The sequence below is a fragment of the Cygnus olor genome, chromosome 21 (assembly GCF_009769625.2).
Source record: "Cygnus olor isolate bCygOlo1 chromosome 21, bCygOlo1.pri.v2, whole genome shotgun sequence".
Taxonomy (NCBI): domain Eukaryota; kingdom Metazoa; phylum Chordata; class Aves; order Anseriformes; family Anatidae; genus Cygnus; species Cygnus olor.
In genome coordinates, this window is record NC_049189.1 from 1,301,090 (window position 1) to 1,319,113 (window position 18,024).

At 48.8% G+C, this 18,024-nt stretch overlaps 1 protein-coding gene across 5 annotated transcripts in view; it reads right to left on the reverse strand.

Moving 5' to 3' along the window:
- Positions 1-18,024, reverse strand: part of PRDM16 (PR/SET domain 16) — a 310,444-nt gene that overhangs the window by 45,449 nt on the left and 246,971 nt on the right. For all 5 annotated transcript variants that reach the window (XM_040533380.1, XM_040533378.1, XM_040533382.1 and 2 more), the window contains one exon: positions 6,920-7,054. In XM_040533380.1, coding sequence (XP_040389314.1) covers positions 6,920-7,054 — 135 coding nt within the window. The remainder of the gene's footprint in view (positions 1-6,919; positions 7,055-18,024) is intronic.

An 18,024-nucleotide genomic window follows, 5' to 3' on the forward strand; every position in this document is an offset into this window, starting at 1 on the left:
CCCGCCGCCGGGTGAGGCCCGGGGAGCGCGGCCTGCAGCCCCTCCGCCGGCCAGCGGCATGGCGGCACGGCCCGGCCCGGCCCCGGGGAGGGGAGCCGAGGCCCTGAGGCGGCCCTGAGGGGGCCCTGGCTGATGCCGCTTGGCAAAGCCCCTTTCTGATAACCTAAGTTCGGCGTTTGATCGCCCCGGCTGCCTGCCTTGATCCTCTCTAAAGCGCGCTCTGAAAACCCTGCGATTTCAGTTGCCGGCTAATTGAAATATTAATGGCTTGTGTACAAGCAGAGCGAGGCGACCCAACAGAAAAGGACAGCAAATCTCTGCCTCAAACCACGCGGTGGCACAGCCACCATGCCACGCGTTTGATAACGCGCCACACGCTTGGAACTCTACAACGTGTCCCAAACCAAACCGAAACCCTTCCCTGCACTCGCCAGCGTCCTTAGCACAGTTGTCAGCACAATATTCCCCTGCTCTATAACTAACTCACCTGCCAAACACGCACCCACCCGCTCCGTCTGGGCCCGATCATGAAACCTGGGCTTGGCGGCTCGCTGGGTGCCACCGCGAGCCTCGGCCGGCACCCCTCAAACAGCAAACCCGACAGCAGGTGGGTGCTCTCGTACAGATGTAAGGAGCTGGAAGTGCTTCTGAAAGATTGCACTGGACTTGTTTAGCACCGATTGTGTAGTTACACTTCTGCAGATTCCACTGCAAACAAGAAATTTAGATAACATTCTCCCTTGTCTCATTTCTTTTTTCATTTGCACTTCAAGTCTTTTTCTTGCCTGCTTGTTCAACAAGACAAGCTTTTCTCAGGACCAAACCACACTGAGTTTAATGGTAAATATGCCTGCAAAAAAAAAAAAAAAAGAAAAATAAAAAAAAAAAAGAAAAAAAAAAAAAAGAAAAGAAAAAGACTAGGAATAAACACTGACCTTAGGGCTCGGCTCAGTAAAACAGAACTCATAATACACTATCACTTGGAGCTACCTAAGAGAAGTAAGAAAATAACTCAATATAGCTATATAGCTATTAATGAACATTTCTCTTTCAGCTAGTAATCCCAAACCTAATCAGCACCGAAATACAAACAACAGTCTAAAAGGTCTACCTAGGTCTTCACAAATACATTCATGAATTTTACCTGGGAAAAATCTGTCAGAATTATAATATTAAATGGTTAATATTACCTCTATATCATAATCTTAACTCCTTTATCCCTCCTGTTTGTTTTCAGAACAAAGTAGCTTATTGCATATAAACACATTGCTGCAAACAGTCTTTCAAGAAATACAGTGCGAGCTTCATTAATTATTAGGAAAAAGTTGAATTCTGCTGGAGTCACATTAATTTCATCAAACATTTCATTATAATAATTAACTTCATCTTGCAATCATGTTACTGATGGTCTGAATTAATTAAAACTACTGCTGTGTTTCCTTTCCTTTTTTATTTGTTGCGAACTGAAAAAGATCAGATTTACTAATCCAACAGAACATTTACATTCGTATCATTTATATTCATCATTTATATAAAAATACCACACATTATCATTTCTCGTTTCTCACCACAAAAGGGCACCAAATAAATATTAAATCAGTAATCTCATAATTATCAGTAAGTTTTAAACATAAAACAGTTAATAATATAACTCAGTTTTGGTTAATGCTCTAACGGAGGTCTGAAAATACTACATTTCTTTATTTTTATAAAAATTATTCTGCTTTCTAGGCATGGAGAATTAAAGGCAGAAGGAAAAAAGAAAGGAAAGAACAGGGGAATCTTTTCCTAATCTGGGCTCGATCCACAGATCTGCCCTGTAACTACTTCTGCAGACGTAAAGTTGGTGTCACAGAAAGCTGGCTCTGGCTCCAACATTTCGCAGCGCAAAACAAAGCAATTTGGAACAATTACTGAAAGTATTAATAACGCAGAACCGCAGCACGCCGATCTCCTCGGAGCAGAGCACAAAGTAACCCAAGCTGAACATCTTTTCTCTGAGAAAAAGTGTTCCCGAGACAGGCGGCCACGGCTCAGAAGCGATGTGGTAATTGTTTAACTGGTTCCAGTACCAGGGCAAGAGATGGAGATGAAACACATGAAGTGAGAAAAGTACGCCCGCGTATTACCTCATTATTTAAGTATCTTTCATAAGAAACAGCACTGTTTACCTGCTGCATGAGTTATGTCTACTATTTATCTTAGCTTCAGCGCGGTAACGCGTTTGTACTTCAGGCAAAAAGAGCATTAGAGAACTGAGAGAACAGCTGCAGTGTTTACCTAAAGATCAAAAAACACACCCACTAATTGCATCAGCGTGCCATGGAAGGGATGCACAAAGACAATTTAAAACGAGCTAAAAAGCTGCTGCTTTGCTGGCCTGGCAAGTAGTTAACTATCCGAAAATTCAATAAAATTACAAGGCAAATGTTTCTACCTACTGTTCATCTAAGACCACGCTCAGACCTATCTATGCAGCTGCCTCACTCAAGGAGGAGTAAATATGTAAAAGTTTGGCCTCGTGCATTTCTGGCCAGAACGGGACTGCACATTTTGCTTTTGTTCAGCGTTTTCCTCCTTTGGAGTAGCCTTCCCTTTGTTTCCACTACACCACACTGCTTTTTATTTCCTCTTTTTAAGGCATTGTATTACATAGCAAGGAATCCTGAACACAGACTCACAGTATGAGGTTATATATGTAAAAATATATTTTAAAAAATCTGTATTATATACACACACATATAAGATTGATTTCTTAAACAGAGGCCCATTTTTTTTCCAGCACTGTAACTCCTGCTAGCCCTTTTAAAAAATATATGTAACACAAACAAAAGCAGCAGCTATCATACTGAAAGCAAGCTCATGGCTATTATATTTATTACATATACTCTGTTTAATATTACAGTCTCCTGAATAAGTACAGCTAAACTGCTTAAGTATTTGCCCTACGAAGGCAGCAGTAGCGACACGAAAAAATAAAACAGAAGTCATGTATCATTTTCCAGATGCATTCACCAAATCGTTTCATTTTTCTACCATCCTTTTCCAGCCCTCCTGTAGAAACACAAGCATCTCAGTCAAACAAGGATCTTCTGTTCTTTTCAAATACCTATCAAATGAGAATAAATGTAAAGAAAACTGGCTAACATTATTTTGCATTTGAAAATCATTTCATAATTGAAAAATAGTTAATGAAATGTCTCCAACTAACCTCTCAGCACTTTAATATATTAATTGAAAAAAAAAAACATTCTGAGGTCCAGATTCTGTTGCCAATTACTTCATTAAAGATCCAGAAAAAAATCTCTGGATATTCCTGGGATTGTTCCCGAGTTACAGGAATGTAAAGAAGAACAGAATGTGGTCTATTTGTGAAAAGAAAAAAAAAAAAGAAAAGAAGAAGGCACAGAGGACCTTCTCCCCATGTAAACATGTTTATTTTTTTCCTGAAAAGCAAATGGTTTTGATTAAAAGCTTGTCCTGGCTCTCATCAACACAATGCTGCTTGGTTATTTTGTGGGTAATCTTTTATTGCAAGGCTTTTCTTTTCTTTGCACATGTACAAACAGAAAATAAATCTTTATGCTTCCTGACCAGCAAAGATAAACCCTTTCTCCCTATTTTTTTTTTTGAGTCCCCGTTACGGGAAAAAAAAAAAAACGCACCCTGCTAACAACGTGAAATTAAGGAGGGTTCGAAGGAACAGCACCAGGCGATAGCACTAGGTAGGAACCAGCAGTGCTTAGTCACGCCGCACGGCGCTCGCAGCAGGTTTCCTGCTTCGGGAGCCACTCGTCAAGGGCCGCAGCCCTCCGCTCTCGCACCCGCGGGATGCTCGCAGCGCCTCAGCCCCGCTCTGCCCTGGGTTTTTGTGCACCGGGGAGCGAGGCTGAGGCCAGTGCTCTGAATATATTGTGCAGGCAGAATGTAGGCATTCATTTTTAAAGCACACAGCAGCCCTGGCCACAAACAGAGCTCTCCCCCGTTTTTGTTAGGAGGAAACTCACATCGATATCAGCTAAATAAAAAGCGATGCCGTGTGATAACATCGTGTATCTCCAGCTGGGTCCAGCCACAGTGGTTCTACCAGCTACAGTACCTTTGAAAAATGTATGCCTCTTATGGCCAGGATGAAGAATTTGGTTTTGCAATCTATTACTTTTATTTTAAGTGTCTGAAGTTCCAAATACAGGGCCTGGTATCCAAAAGGCACCAGGGCTACTTGCTAATTATGACAGAATTTGATGAAAGCACATATCAGCTCACAGACATACAGACCTGGGAGTGTTTGGCATTTCTCTTCTCTAGTTGTACTGGCACCTGACACTCCTGGTTTTCGTGACAACCAGGTACACCCACGGCCATCTTTATCCTTTGGAGCATCACGCAGCAGAATCGCTATCAGTTTCACTGAAAGAAGCAACCATCAACTAACACCAGAAGGTTTCCAGGAGAGAAAGTCATGGGACTTGGTTTTGTGCAGCAGCGAGGGAAACGAGGAATGAATAGGAAATTCCAGAACCAACATGGCTAAATCATCTCCTCCATAAATAAAATAGAAAAATCTACCCTGAGTTTAACATGCTGCTGATCGCTCCAAGTACTGCTGCCATTCAGTTGAGTCCCTGGGCTCTCAAAATCAATCACTTAGGAAGAAGTACGTCCTCACTTCGCCTTTCCTCCTCGCCCAGCTGAGCACCCAGTGCCTCCAGTTACCACCACCACCACCCGCCGCGTTTCGTAGGCCGGATTCTCTCATTCCCACCAGCTGGCCTGGCCTAAGACTCCTCAGTCTTCCAGGGAAGAAAGCTGAGGGGGAGAAAACATTTTGCTTTGCTACCATTTCATTACATTCTGCACCTTTTATTCCTTCTGAAAAAACATTTGCTTGCTACCTACCCCCTTTTATTGAAGTTTTAGTGGGTTTATTTTTTGAGAAGATATAAAAGAACGGTCAGTACAAAGAAATAGTAAAGGACAGAAGATGAGTGTGGATGATAAACAGCTGTTCTTTCCAATCAGCTTGCTGCATGCACTAAAAATATACACCACCAAACATCTCCAGATGAGGGACAAGGACAGAAGGACATGCAGGGGACTGGGCTGAGAATAAAACGTGATACAGCCTTCAGGTTTCTGGCAAAATTTATACGTGTGCAACCCTTAATTTATAAGAACCTGGGAGAAGCCAGCAGCCTACAAGTTAACATTTTAAAAAAATGTTAATTCATGTCAAAAGAACAATTCTACTTCTTTTCTTTCCCCACTCTAAAATTGTTTTAAGAAACCCAAATTAAAAGGATTTTTTTTTTCTCTGCCCTTTAATATTTGTGCCTTTCTACTGCTGCTGGTAAAAATTCCCAGGAACAGCTTCATCGCCCTTTTGCCAGGATGAACGCTGGGCAAAAAGTCCTCGGAACTCACACTGAGCAGAAAAAAAGTGCCTGTATCTGACTGGACACAACCAGTAATTGCTGGAAAGCACGAGATAACACACGCAGCACAGCCATGCTGCCAACATACAGCAATCCCAAGGGGACCGCGCAGTCCCAGACTTCTGTCCCGGGGACCTGCGGGAGGCCCCGCAAGGAGGCCGGGTCCTCGCAGCCTCCTGCACTGCACAAGACCTCGCGAGTAGGCGAGGGGAAGCGTAAGGGCCGCTGAGACACCGACCCTGTCATTCCCTGAAACCGAGAGGCAGGGGCCAGCCCCGCGCGCCACGGAGAGCCCCTCGGCGCTTGCGGTGTAAGACGAGGAGCTGATGATAAATGTTGGCTCTTGGTTGGAGGGCTCCTTGCTGTAAGAGCACTTGTGAGCAGTGGTGAGTGGGCACTGAAGCAATCAGCAGCTCATTTCAACGAGGCGGGCTGAAATTTAGAGCTTTGTGCCTCGATCTCCTCTAGGTTGCCGGAGTTAGGAACATTTGCGGTATTTTTCTATTTTTCTTTCTGCATCCAAAGTTAAATGATGTAAAAGCATTTTAAAACAGGAACTAAGTTCACAAAGCGGGCTGACACTTCGGCACAGCCCGAGCTATTCTCATTTGACATGAGCTGGTTTGCTTCAGATTCCCTCCAGCGTCCCTCGCAGCTACAGATTTCTTATTGCGTTTTTTAGAAGTTTAGTTTTCCATCCTCAAGTCTTTTTTTGTGTGCATCCAAATACGCCTCCTGTTTGCTAGCTGGCAACAACATGACTGCATTTCTCATTTAAGTTAGGTCTGAAGCAGTAACTTATATTTGAATTGTACTCAATTTGAGGTTTGTGAAATTCCCAACTTGGATTGCTCGTCTTGAATCCAGTTTTGGTTTTATGTTTCAAACAACGTTAGAAACAATAGCTCTTTAATCCCTGGAATACCCAGTCATCTGCACAGAGAGGAAAGGTTATTGCGTCTTTGGGACTAACATTATCAAAACCATTCAACCCCTGTGACGTCCCTCGCCCCCGCCTGCTGCACCAGCATTTCTCCAATGTGCCGATTGGGTTTTTACTCCTTGCTCTGCAGACTCCCAAACCATTCCCCACTCTCATCCCCTCCCACATACAGACAAAACCTGCGTTCACGGCCTGGAGACACGTGCTCTGCCCAGCACCGACAACTTGTGGCACGAACTTTTTACAGGTTTGATGGCAACGAAATCCCAGCACTGGTTTCCATTTGTGTCATTTGTGCTTTAGTAACATTACCTACGCTTCCCAGCAGGTGCTAACATTTCACACAACCTTCCCCACCACGAGAGGAGCCAAGGCCTGGACGACAACGTGGGTTTTGGAAAGCTCGGGCTGTGGCACAGCAGCAGAGCTGCTGCATGGCTGAGCACCGCAACCGCTTCTACTCGGCGCTGCCACCGCGCTCTGTCCTCTGCGCAGCCCGCACGGGTGAACGCAGCAACTCGCTAATTGCCAAGGTCATTACCTGGTCATTAATGTGACACACGGCGAGGTTCTGCTCGTCACAGGAACAGGCCACGCGGATGTATTTCAGCCAGTTCCCAGCTCCGCTCTGGCTAGCATCAATGCAGAATTTCTCATTTCCCAGGTCATCGGCAATCTGCGGAAGAACAGGAGGAAGAAACACATGGGTCATCTGATATCAAACGGTAGATGCAGAAGGAAGAAAGAAAGGAGAATTATTTGCAGTGCAGGTTTCCCAACAAGAAATAGCAAGGCGTGAGCTGGATGGCAGGTAAAACTGATAAAGACATATGGCAAACCTAAAAGCAGCTCTTCAGCCATGATCACAAGTTCCTGGTTAGAAGAACCTCCAAGGTCCTCTATCAGGGTTCTCCATGTGTAACCGGCTCAGGATTACGCTTGTTATGGAGACAAAAGCACTCTTCTAGTATTCACATCAGCTTAAATAATCAAAACAGATCAACTTCTCTGAACTGCGTTCATTTTAATGACAAGGCCCTCAAACTGCTCCATGCTGCCAGCACCTGCGGCTCCGAGCCCTCCCGGAGGTCCCTTGGCATCACCCAGAGGTCCCCGAGCACCACGTGGAGGTCCCTGAGCACACCTGGAGGTCTCCAAGCACACCTGCAGGTCCCCACCTCCTGCGCCTGCCCAGCAGACGTGCCTGGCCCTCCCACCTCCAGCACTAACCACTGATCTCAAGCTACTTGCATTAAACTGGACAAAGGGAAAATCACATCATCCGTTCTCAGCTTATTCCTCCCAATTCACACCACGGCACTGAAGCTTCAAGGAAATCCTGCATTTTCTCCCAGAATAAGTGTTTGGATGGGGTAGAACTGGTAGGAGGAACAACCCTCCCTGTGCTCAGCCTCATTCCTACCCTGCCTGGGAATACTCTGGCTGCTGCTCACCAACCAGACCTAGCAGATTTAGCTAAATTGATGGGCCCTGTCTTTGCTAACAGTAAAGCACAGAAGGCCAAGCTGTACTAGAAAAACGCCCAGGATTATTTTATCCCAGTGCAGTGAGTTCCAGCACCAAGCCTGCAGGCTGCCCATGCGCTTCAGCTCAGCTCCCTGCTGCGCACGCACTGGGCTCAGGCTGCAAAGCCCGGCTCGCACCCGGAGCTTCGCAGGCATCGTTCCCGCGTGTTCAGCCCACGCTTACTCAGGTTTTTCTCCGTACTGCTCAGGGGCTGATACTGTGCTTTACTTAGCATGTCAGTCCTGGCACAGGTTTTTCTGGGGCGCTTGTGAAAATACCCAGGTGCTTCACAGCCGCTGCAGCTCTGCTCGTGACACACCCGTGAGGGGTTCCCAGTAAGCTCGTTTATAGCCCAGGAAGTAAGATGCAGAGATGTACACTGGACACCCCAGGTATTTTTGCATGTCCCTCGGGTGCTGCCCCCAGCCCATTTCTCAGGCGAATTCCCACGTTCTGCACTCGAGCCGAGCCCCACCTGGTGCTGGTGCAGAGGTGAGCACACGGCTGCTCTGCGGAGCAGAGAGCTGAGAGCTGGGCATGCAGACAGCGAGGAGCACGCCATCAGTGGCCATTTCAGGAAAATTTGCCTTCGGTGACTTCCTCAGGACACCGCAGCAGAAGCAGCGACTGAGTTTAGCTTTCAATTCAACTGTCTTGGCCACGAAACATCATCCTTCCCCTTCCAGAAAGCCCTGCCTTGTTCATTCCTCACATTCCAGCTTCCAGAATAAATAAAACAGGAGTTGCAGAGGCAAGGTCCTTTGCCACGGTGCCCCGGTTCGCTCCTAGAGCGGAGCTGCTGCAGATGGAAGCGCGCTCCCCGCTAAGAGCAGCGGCTGCATTGCGAGACGCTGCCTGCTGGTAGCCGTGTAAAAGTTATATGAGCAAATTCTGGTTTATGTGAGCAAATTCTCAGTTGCTGGTTTCACTTTCGCCTCGTTCCGCTCCGCCGTCAGAGCAGGCAGCCGCCAGCCCCTCCTCGTGCCCGCGCACACGCAGCCGCTGCTCCTGCAGCTCTCGGGGCTCTGCCGGGGCCCTCGGAGGTTTTGGGGCAGAGGAAGGGGTAAGGGACACCTCCCGGAGAGCAAGCACAAATCCTTCACCATTTCCCAAAATGTCACCCAGTGCCATGGGTTTGTTCCAGGTTTGGAATTTATGTCCACCATTAAACATACATAAAAACCAAACTGAAGGTGCATCCCATGCAAAGGGCTTTTACAAGCGTGTTTCACTGCTGTTTGTTTTTTATTTTTACGTAGGTGCTTTCCTCAAAACTGGCTGCATTTGTTCAGGGACCTCCGCTTTCCAGAACCACCTGCACGTGCTGAATTTACTCTCCCGTGACTCCGAGGGGAAGCGAGAGCACACGAAAGCCCCTGCTCTGCCCTAACGGGGCTCTCTCAATACCTGGTGCTTTGTAGCTCTACTCCTAATTGTACGGGCCTGATACAAGGCAGCACCGTCAGAGGAAGCTGATGAGGGGAGCGTGGACTTTGCAAGAAAAAATGAAAAAAATAAAAGCGTTCCTAATGTGGGTTGAACAACTCTTCCGAGTTTACTCAAGCTAAAATAACAGTAACTTCTGTTTTATCTCAGGGAACCTCTAGGAACATGGAGGTTGACTAAAGCTGCTGACTGTTGCTAAGATTAAAGCTCTTGCCCTGGCCTTGCTGACCCCAAATTAGCGACGGGCGTTGGGCAGCCAGGCGGCACCTGCGGGGACACACCTCACCGGGAAGGGGTAACAGCTCCCAAGGAAATTGTTTGGAAAACAAAACCAAGTGTCCATGTTCGGCTGCTGGTTGGAAGCCATCGAACAGTTTGGGCGTACAGCCTATCGGTTTTAACAGTTGAAGAAGCAGCACCCAGATAACCTCCCAGTACCATTAGTTTGTACAGCAGCCATCAGCAAGATGGCAAATCCCATTTTGGTTTACAGCCATATGCTGCAGGCGCCCTCTTTCATATTCTGGAGTTATTTAGGTGCAGATACTCCAGACAGCTCTGGAAAAGCCAGAATTCAGCTCAAATTCACCAACTGCTTTGCAGGCCCCCCGCGCAAGGCTTGCCAGCCCTGCCTGAGTGAGGTCCTGTCTTAGCTAAAAATCACCTGAAACTCTGTGGTTTCATCTGAGTGGAGCTTTAGCACCCAAACTGGGGGTGTGACATCTCACAGATCAGAATGAGAAAGAACGAGTCTGTACAAACCCTGAGAACTCGAGCCCCTGTTTTTCTCACACACTCACTGTACTCTGTAAATAAAACAAAGTCTCACGAGCCGAGGCCCGGCGGTGTCACTGGAAGGCATTTTGCACGATGCTGTCCCTTACACTACAGCATGCCTTCCTTGTTTTCGGTGCAGAACCTCTGGAAAAACGAAAACTGGAAAATAAAAGGGCTGTTACAGAGGCAAAAGAGGCAGATCATCGGCAGCAATGCACCTGCCAAGCAGCAGTAAGTTATCACTTGCTGGCTGACCGCAGTGAAATAGGTATAAAAGTTCTCCTTTCCCATTATGTATAGAAGGAAAAGGCATTCTTTTTTCCATGTGAATTTCCTGGGACTTATGCTAACACATCTTTACTTTGCAATTGCAACAGAAACAGCAGACAGCCCTACACCGGGGGAGTCTTCCACGTCCAGATTTATCCAGCTTTCTAATTTTCAAGGAACTTCATCTGCCTGATTAAAACCTCTTTTTTTTTTTTTTTTTCCCTGTGCACCCATGATCCTGCATGATACCTTAAACGTTATTTTGCTAGGATGTTTCAGTATCTGTCCAACAAAATGTCAAGCTGTCAGAAAAGGACGCTTTTTCTCAGGCGTGGTGAGATTCGGCCCGTGTAAGCACCTGCTCCGAGTGCTGCCGGTCCAGCTCTTTGTGGTTGACACCTCGAGCAAGATAAAGATCACATACACACACTTTTCTCTATATGAAATGTACATCATAATTTAAAAAATACTAAAAAAAAACAACACTAATTGCAAGTTATTATCCATGATGTCATTTTACCTCTGTCAAACGTGTCCACACAAATAATTTCCTAAGCCCCTCTTTCCCCTGCCCTAAAAAAACTCCAGAAAAACAAACCGAAACCTTTTACCACATCTTCTTCCAGTTCAGACCAGAAGGAAATCAGAAATTTCCTCTGCCGAAATTCTTCAAACCAACTGTTTACAAGTCACTGTCATTAACAAAAAAAAGATTTTCTGTTTGAAGGCTTGTTTTTGGAATGCACATAAATGATTCAATTGTGGGTGTTTTAGAAGAAGCACGACCAGCACTGAGAGGTAACTGGTGCTCCAAAGAAGTCCAAATGCAGAAGGAAAAGGGATTTAAAAAAAAAAAAAAGCTACAGAAAACCAAAACAAAGCCAGAAAATCACACAATCACACGTGGAATTCGTAGGAGTCGGAGCTGGTGGCGTTGAGATGTTCGTTGTACTTCTGCTTGCTCTTTGTGCTCAGGCCAGCTCTGACATCAGTGAGGTTGCACTGAGGCATCTCGGAGGGGTAATTTGGCTCAGACATTAAAAGACATTATCAGAGAAGAGGAAAAAGAGAATAAAGGGGGGAGAGTAAGGAAAGGGAAGGGAAAAGAAATTTAAAATTAGTAATTGGTAACACTTTTAATACCAAAACCCATTATCTATCGGTGTTGCGGTCACTTTCAGGACAACACACGTTACCATCTTCATTACCTACAGCCTGAACTGCGGCACCACGGCCCCCAGAGCCGTGCTCGGGGCAGGAGCACATTTGGCTGTCTCGCCTTTTTCCCTGAGCTAATCTCCAGGCAGTCTGGGACAGACAGACATATGCACTCGTAGATCTGCTGGAAAAATCGGCTTTCATCTGGATTGCAGCCCGTGGGCACTCTCATCAAATTCATCACTGCGAGAGCACTTCCAGTGCCTCGCCGCCCTCCGCTCAGCCTGATCCATCCATCCTTCCACCCCATCCCATCCCATCCCATCGCATCCCATCCCACCCCATCCCATCCCTTGCTGTGGGTTTCTCATCGCCTTTTTTTTTTTTTTCATTGACCATGTCAAACCAAGTTCATCTTTTCCCCCTTCCCTCTGCTGCAGATGGCAAGCTCAGGGCGTACGCTGGATTTATTAACCCAAGCACCTCCCTGCTCTTTTGTCTTCATCCAAGAACTCTCAGCTCCGCGTCCCGGCTGGTAACGGTGCCACGATTACGTTTTGCTGAGGCATTCGCTATCCTTTCACGGAGCGCTGCCTCTCTTCCCACCCCGGAGCGCCCATCCCTCTCCTCTTCAGTGAATTTGGTCCAACCAAATGCACCTTCATGCTCGTTTGGATGACAAGCTTTTAACCTGGCCCGTTGCGGAGACACAAAGTTTGGACCCAGACCCGAACGCTGGCTGTGGTTGTGGTTCAGGCTCATCTCGAGCCAGCCAAGAGGAAATGGCTGTCATGGTCCAGGGCTCGCTCTGCAGCTTCATCTGCTTTCTGCTGAACAGCCTTCAGGACTCGAATCCAAAGGGCTCATTGATCTTGCAAAGGCTCTGTCTCATAATTTATTAAGATCAGAGATACTGAGTTATGAAGCAAAAGTTATGGAAAAATTCTCTTGAACATTAACCATTTTTTTTGCACATCATTTGAGGTTTCCTGCTTCTCTAATTTGTGGGCTCTCTGTTGGGTTGTTTCTTTCACGTTTTAATGGGCAGAGTCCAACATTTGGCCTCCGCAGAGGTGTGCTGTAGGACTGGAATGCCTAGGGATCTGTCGTCAGTTAGCTTAATGGATTCCTAGTGTGCATGAAGAAACGAAGCAACCATGAGTTTGCCATCAGTGACCCAGCATCCTGTTGCTATAACATCCCTCCCCAGAAGCTGAAAGTGTAATAAACCTTCTCATCCCATAGTTGCAGGATCTGCCTTTGACAGTTTGGCTGATGTACGCATTTTATTTGGCAGGAGTTAGAGGGAGATTTTTTTCCCTTTTTTTTTTTTTTTTTTTTTTTTTTTTGCTTTTTGCTTTAATGACCCACAAGCTGATTTAGAGCAATAAACTGTTGCCATGAAGTTTTGTTGTGTTTCTTTCAAATAAAGGGGAGGGAGGGATCGCTACAATTTATGACTTTCAGAAGTAAGTGAAACAGAAAGTCCATTCTTGCCTCAAAATGAAGAGAAAAAGATTTCATCCAGAGAAACACCTCTGTCAATGTGTAGACGCGAAGCCTAGATGAACTCATAAATTCAGCACTCTGCCTGCAATTAACCAGGCGTCCTGGTGATTTGACAAAGAGTTAATGAGAAACGTGTCAGACAAAACCAGGTCACAGCACAGGGAACCGATGGGACCAGCAGCCGAGCCAAACCCGGCCGGGCAGGGGCCACAGGAGCAGCCCCGCGGGCTCAGCGGGAGCCGCGCTACGCAGCGCCCGGCAAGCACCAGCTCCTCCAGCTCACGGCCAGTTCCCCTGCCAGAGCAAACTGGTGGTAAGGGAGCGGGGGCTGGAGAAAATACTGCCCCTCTACAGCCTGCGCTTTGACTCGTGGCACTATCGAACGACCGCAGGATCAGAAAACTACGACATCCTCAGGTGCCAAGAGCCCGAGCTGCTCAGACATGGGGGCAGCTCGGAGGAGACGAGGAGGAACCTTTCGGGATCTCCCGCTGTGGAAGAAGCACCCTGAGGCCCCGCCAGCACCCCGGGTGCCACGTGCGGGGTGACCCGGACAGAGGGCACGAGACCGCTTCCAAAGAGCACGAGATGGCACGGAACAAGGCTGCTCCCCCAAAACGCCCCGCTCCATTTCCAAAGCCAAGGAGCCTGGATTGCGGCACGGGCTTTGCACGTCTGAATTTCGGGAGCGCACCTGAACCACGCAGAGCCTTCCGAAGGCCTGCCCGTGGCTAACTGCTGCTGCCAGCGAGCGCGTCCTACCTGCCGGCCAGCTCCGCGGGAGGATGCGAGCTGTGCAGAGCTGCAGCCCCGTCCGTCGGCACGTCTGAGGGCAGCTGAGCCCCAGGTGCAGGTGGATCGGAGCCGGCCGCACACCCGTCGGCACGCACAGAGCCCCGCAGCACGGCCCAGCGGCCGCAGTAGTGATGCGGTGCTCTTACACCACTCGCGGCTCCCACGGGTGTGATCGCCACGAAAGCGTCTCGTGCTCCACAAAGCGGCGTGCAACGGGCACCGCGGGGTTTGGGAGCCTCGAGGCTGAGCACGCAGGACGTCAAGGAAGGTGCTACCACCGCTGCTCCCCGCCGGTGCATGGAACCGGCCCCATTCCCCGGTGCTCCCCTCCCCGCAGCCCCCGGCCCCGTGCTCGGGGAGGGCAGCGAGCAGAGCTCGCACAGCACCGGATCCCCGCGCGGAGAAACATAAAGTAAAGATGTCAAAACAGAAGAAGACTTTCAAGATGATGGCAAGCATTTATCTCAACAAAAGCTCATTTTTCACCAGTAACGTAATTCATACCACACTGATTTAAATTAAACAGTAAACCGTAAAGAATTATGCTTGAATCAAACCACAGGGTTGCCTCAGATATTGTACACACAAGTCAAGAAAGGGATTTCCAGTTCTTTGTAATATATACACACTAAAACTTTGAAGTTTTCCTCCCCGCAGAAAGAGCTCAAGACATCACACTTTCGTATTATACTCCGTTTCGACCCATTTAAAAAATATTAATGAAGTTCTAAAAGCTTAGTAGATAAAAATAAATGGGAAATTGAGAGAAGTCTGGATCTGATAAACAAAAGGCAGACTACTCACAGGCAGATGAGGCTTTCCAGGACATTTAATTTCGCTTTAATTAGGAAGAGGGAGCAGAAGCAGGAGGTCCAGCAGCGCTGAATTTCCATCGAAACAGACCTGGCTTGCTAGCACCTCGCAGCTTCTGCGGAGGTACAAAGCGCTGTAGGGTACGATTGGCCTGGTGCTGCTTGAAAAGGGAGATCTGGCACTAAAACAGCTCCCTCCAAGGAAGGAGGGCCACTAGCCACGGGCAAGCAGGACCAGAGCAGCGCTGCTGGCAGCAACACGCAGGCCCAGAAGCCGAGCAGAACCCGACTGCAGCCAGGCTGCACAACTCCTGATCCCAGTTTCTCCTGGAGGCCCCTTGCCACTTGAGCTCTCCCCCGCCTGCCCTCCCAGCGCCCCAGCTACGTGAGCTTTGCTGCTTTCCAGGAGCGAACAACTCCCAAAGCCCCACTGAAGGCACTGCACAACCGGACACGTGAAGGCTCCTCCGTGCGCTTCCCGAAGCAGCACGCTGCTCTGTCATACCGGAAAAAACTGTCATCGCCCTGAACGCGTCCGTAGGACGTCACGTTTTAGCCTCGTTGCCCTACGAGGCTGTTGTAGGCATCTCAGGGATGCACGGCCTGGGGGAATGTTGCTGTTTTCGGACAAGCGCCCGTGCTTTTTGGAGATGGTGAATGCCTACGAACAGCCCCCGCCTGGTGCAAGGTGCCAAAGAAATACGAAGGTGAGGCTGCCCTCCCAGGTCACCTCCCCTCGTTGCCTGCCCAGTATTCGCAAGGCCGAGCGTGGTGGCGCGGTGGAGGTGCCAGTTCCATCAGGTCTTTTGGTCGAGGTACCCGCAGAGGTGCTGCCGAGGGCCTAAAATGAATGTTCGTCTTCAGAAGTCACAGAGACCCGTTTCTGATGGAGCTGAGGCGAATGTTGCACATCCTCGGGTGCAGGACAACGTATGCATCGCAAAACCATTTCTTTTTGCAAATACTGCAAACTAGGAGGCAGGGCTGCAAAATCACACGGTTGTCTTAAAATGGATGAGATGAGAGAAAAACTACTGCTGGATTCTTTTTGCTTTCCAAGCATGCTGTCTGTGATTAGTTAGCCTTGGGATTCCCCTCAGCAATTAAGAGACCTGAGGTCCTGTCCTGATCCCTGCTTCCAGGAACAGGGGCCATACACTAAGCACTAGAAGCGGCAAGATGTGCATCACCTGGCACGTCTGAAACCAAACCAAGGAAACCGGCTCCTTCCCCCTACTCGTTCCCAAAAGGTTCTGCTGGCCTTAGGAACAGTTTCTGATCGGCTTCTTCAGGTGTGTGCTGGGTGTGTGGCTGGGCCGGTACGCACGGAGGTTCCTGCCACTTGTGTTAAATCATTTCTTATTACTACGACTTTATGTTAATAATGTTTTGGGAACGGAGCTGTGGAACACCACTAACACGCAGGCCTCTTCAGAGTGATTTACTGAAGGCGCCCGGGTGCCAAAACCATTTGCCGCATTTTACGCGCTGGCCAAAAAGTAGCAGAGACTTCAAACGCCCATTCACACCGCTAACATCAGTTACAGAGTACCAGCCTTTTCACAGCCCTAGCGAAGTCCCCTGAAGGACCTGGCATGGGAAGGCCCATACGGAACAACGCCGTCCTGGGGGCTCTCACCTGCCTCTTCCCGACTTCTCACCAGCCGTACGCTGAGAGCTTTAAAAATTAAATTAGACGAAGGCCCAAATTCACCAGCAGCAACATACCCGGCGCAGAGGGTCGTTATCCTCCCTCCCGGCTCACATCATCGCATGTACCGGCAGCCAAGCAGCCCAGCAATACTCATCTGGAAGCGCATTCCTGTTCGCATATTAGCTTTAAACGCCCCGAATTTACAGGCCGAAAGGGTGCACGTTACCAGCGCTTTGGCCATGACCTTACACGTTCCGAGCAGAGATTTTTAAAAGCAAAGACCCAGAGCAAAGCCCTCCTGTCCCCGGGCTGCTGTGAGCGCAGCTGCACCGAGGTTTCATTTACACAGGAAACCCCCCCAGAGGTGCCACAATCGCGCGAGGAAGCACAGTCCTCGGAACCTTTCTTATCAGAAATGAGCAAGGCAGCTGCTTTGCAGACTGTTCTCGTGCTCTTTAGAAGGTGTGAAATAGATGAGTTTGTGAACCGGGTTGGTTGGCACCGAGCGAAAGAATGAAAGGATATTATAGGTTTCCCTCCTGAACGCAGCTGATCAAAAACAGGAACAGCAGAGCCCTGTTTAAAGGGCTCGGAAAACAAAGCAGCCATCTCACGCCGAGCCAACGAGAAATTTCCTCTTGATGTAGTAACAGCGTCCTGCTCACCTCTCGCAAAGCCGAAACCTGTGATTTCTTCAGAGCTGGTATTTACCGAAAACATTACCAAAAGAAGGTGCAAAAATGAGGCGCCCGCAGCCCGCGCACCCGTCCCACGGCAGCTCGGGGGGCTCCGGCCCCGCTGAGCACCATCCTGCACGCACGCTGCCGCTGATTTATGCCCAGTGCACACGGACAGCCCGGCACGAAGGCCGGGTGCTCTGCTCTGAGCTCAGGGCAGCGAGCAGGGAAGCAGCCAGGCGTATCCCATCTCTCTGCCTTGCAGCGTGGGCAGCAGGAGTATTTGTTGAATTACAAAAGCAAGGTAGAGAAGGAGAATCTCAGAGCGCTGCTAGAGCGTCTGCTCGCGGGCCGGCTCGCCTCCCGAGGGAGATGAGATCGTTCATGTGCTCAGCATCTTAACGGAGAACTTCTTCCCTTCATAACTCTTGTGCACAGCTCGTCTGTAACACCGGCGTCACTGGAAGGAGAACCTGGGACACCAGGGCTGGACATCTTTGCGCCAAGTGAGCTGTTTCCGCACCAGAAAAAAAAACTGTTTTTGGAGTCCCTTCCTGCCTGAAGATACCAAAGGTCTCTTACAGAAGGGAGCAGCCCTCTGGCAGCTGCCTGCGAGTCAGCATCAGTCTCACTCAACAGATGCACGTAAACAAAATGAGCAAAGCCATTTCCCTTCGAATTCACACGCTGAGCACGGTGATTCTGCCCTCTGACACAGGGACTCAGGCTGTAGCAGGATTCTGGGGCGCTCGTTTTCCAGCAGCAGCTCAGGACCGAGAGCATCCCCACTCGCTTCACAACCTGGCAGCCAGCAGAGGCTCCGAAGCCTCCTCAGGTACACTTTAAGTGCGTGAGGGCAAGAGTGCTGGGGCTCAGAGGCACTGGGGCTGGTCTGTGCAGCCCCGGTGTTTTGGGACGTGTGCCCTCGTACTGGGGCTGCACAGGCCAGGAGGCTGGGCTGGAGCTGCCCACGGACCCCAGCATCCCCAACACATCTGTGATCATCCACCAGCCCTCCCCC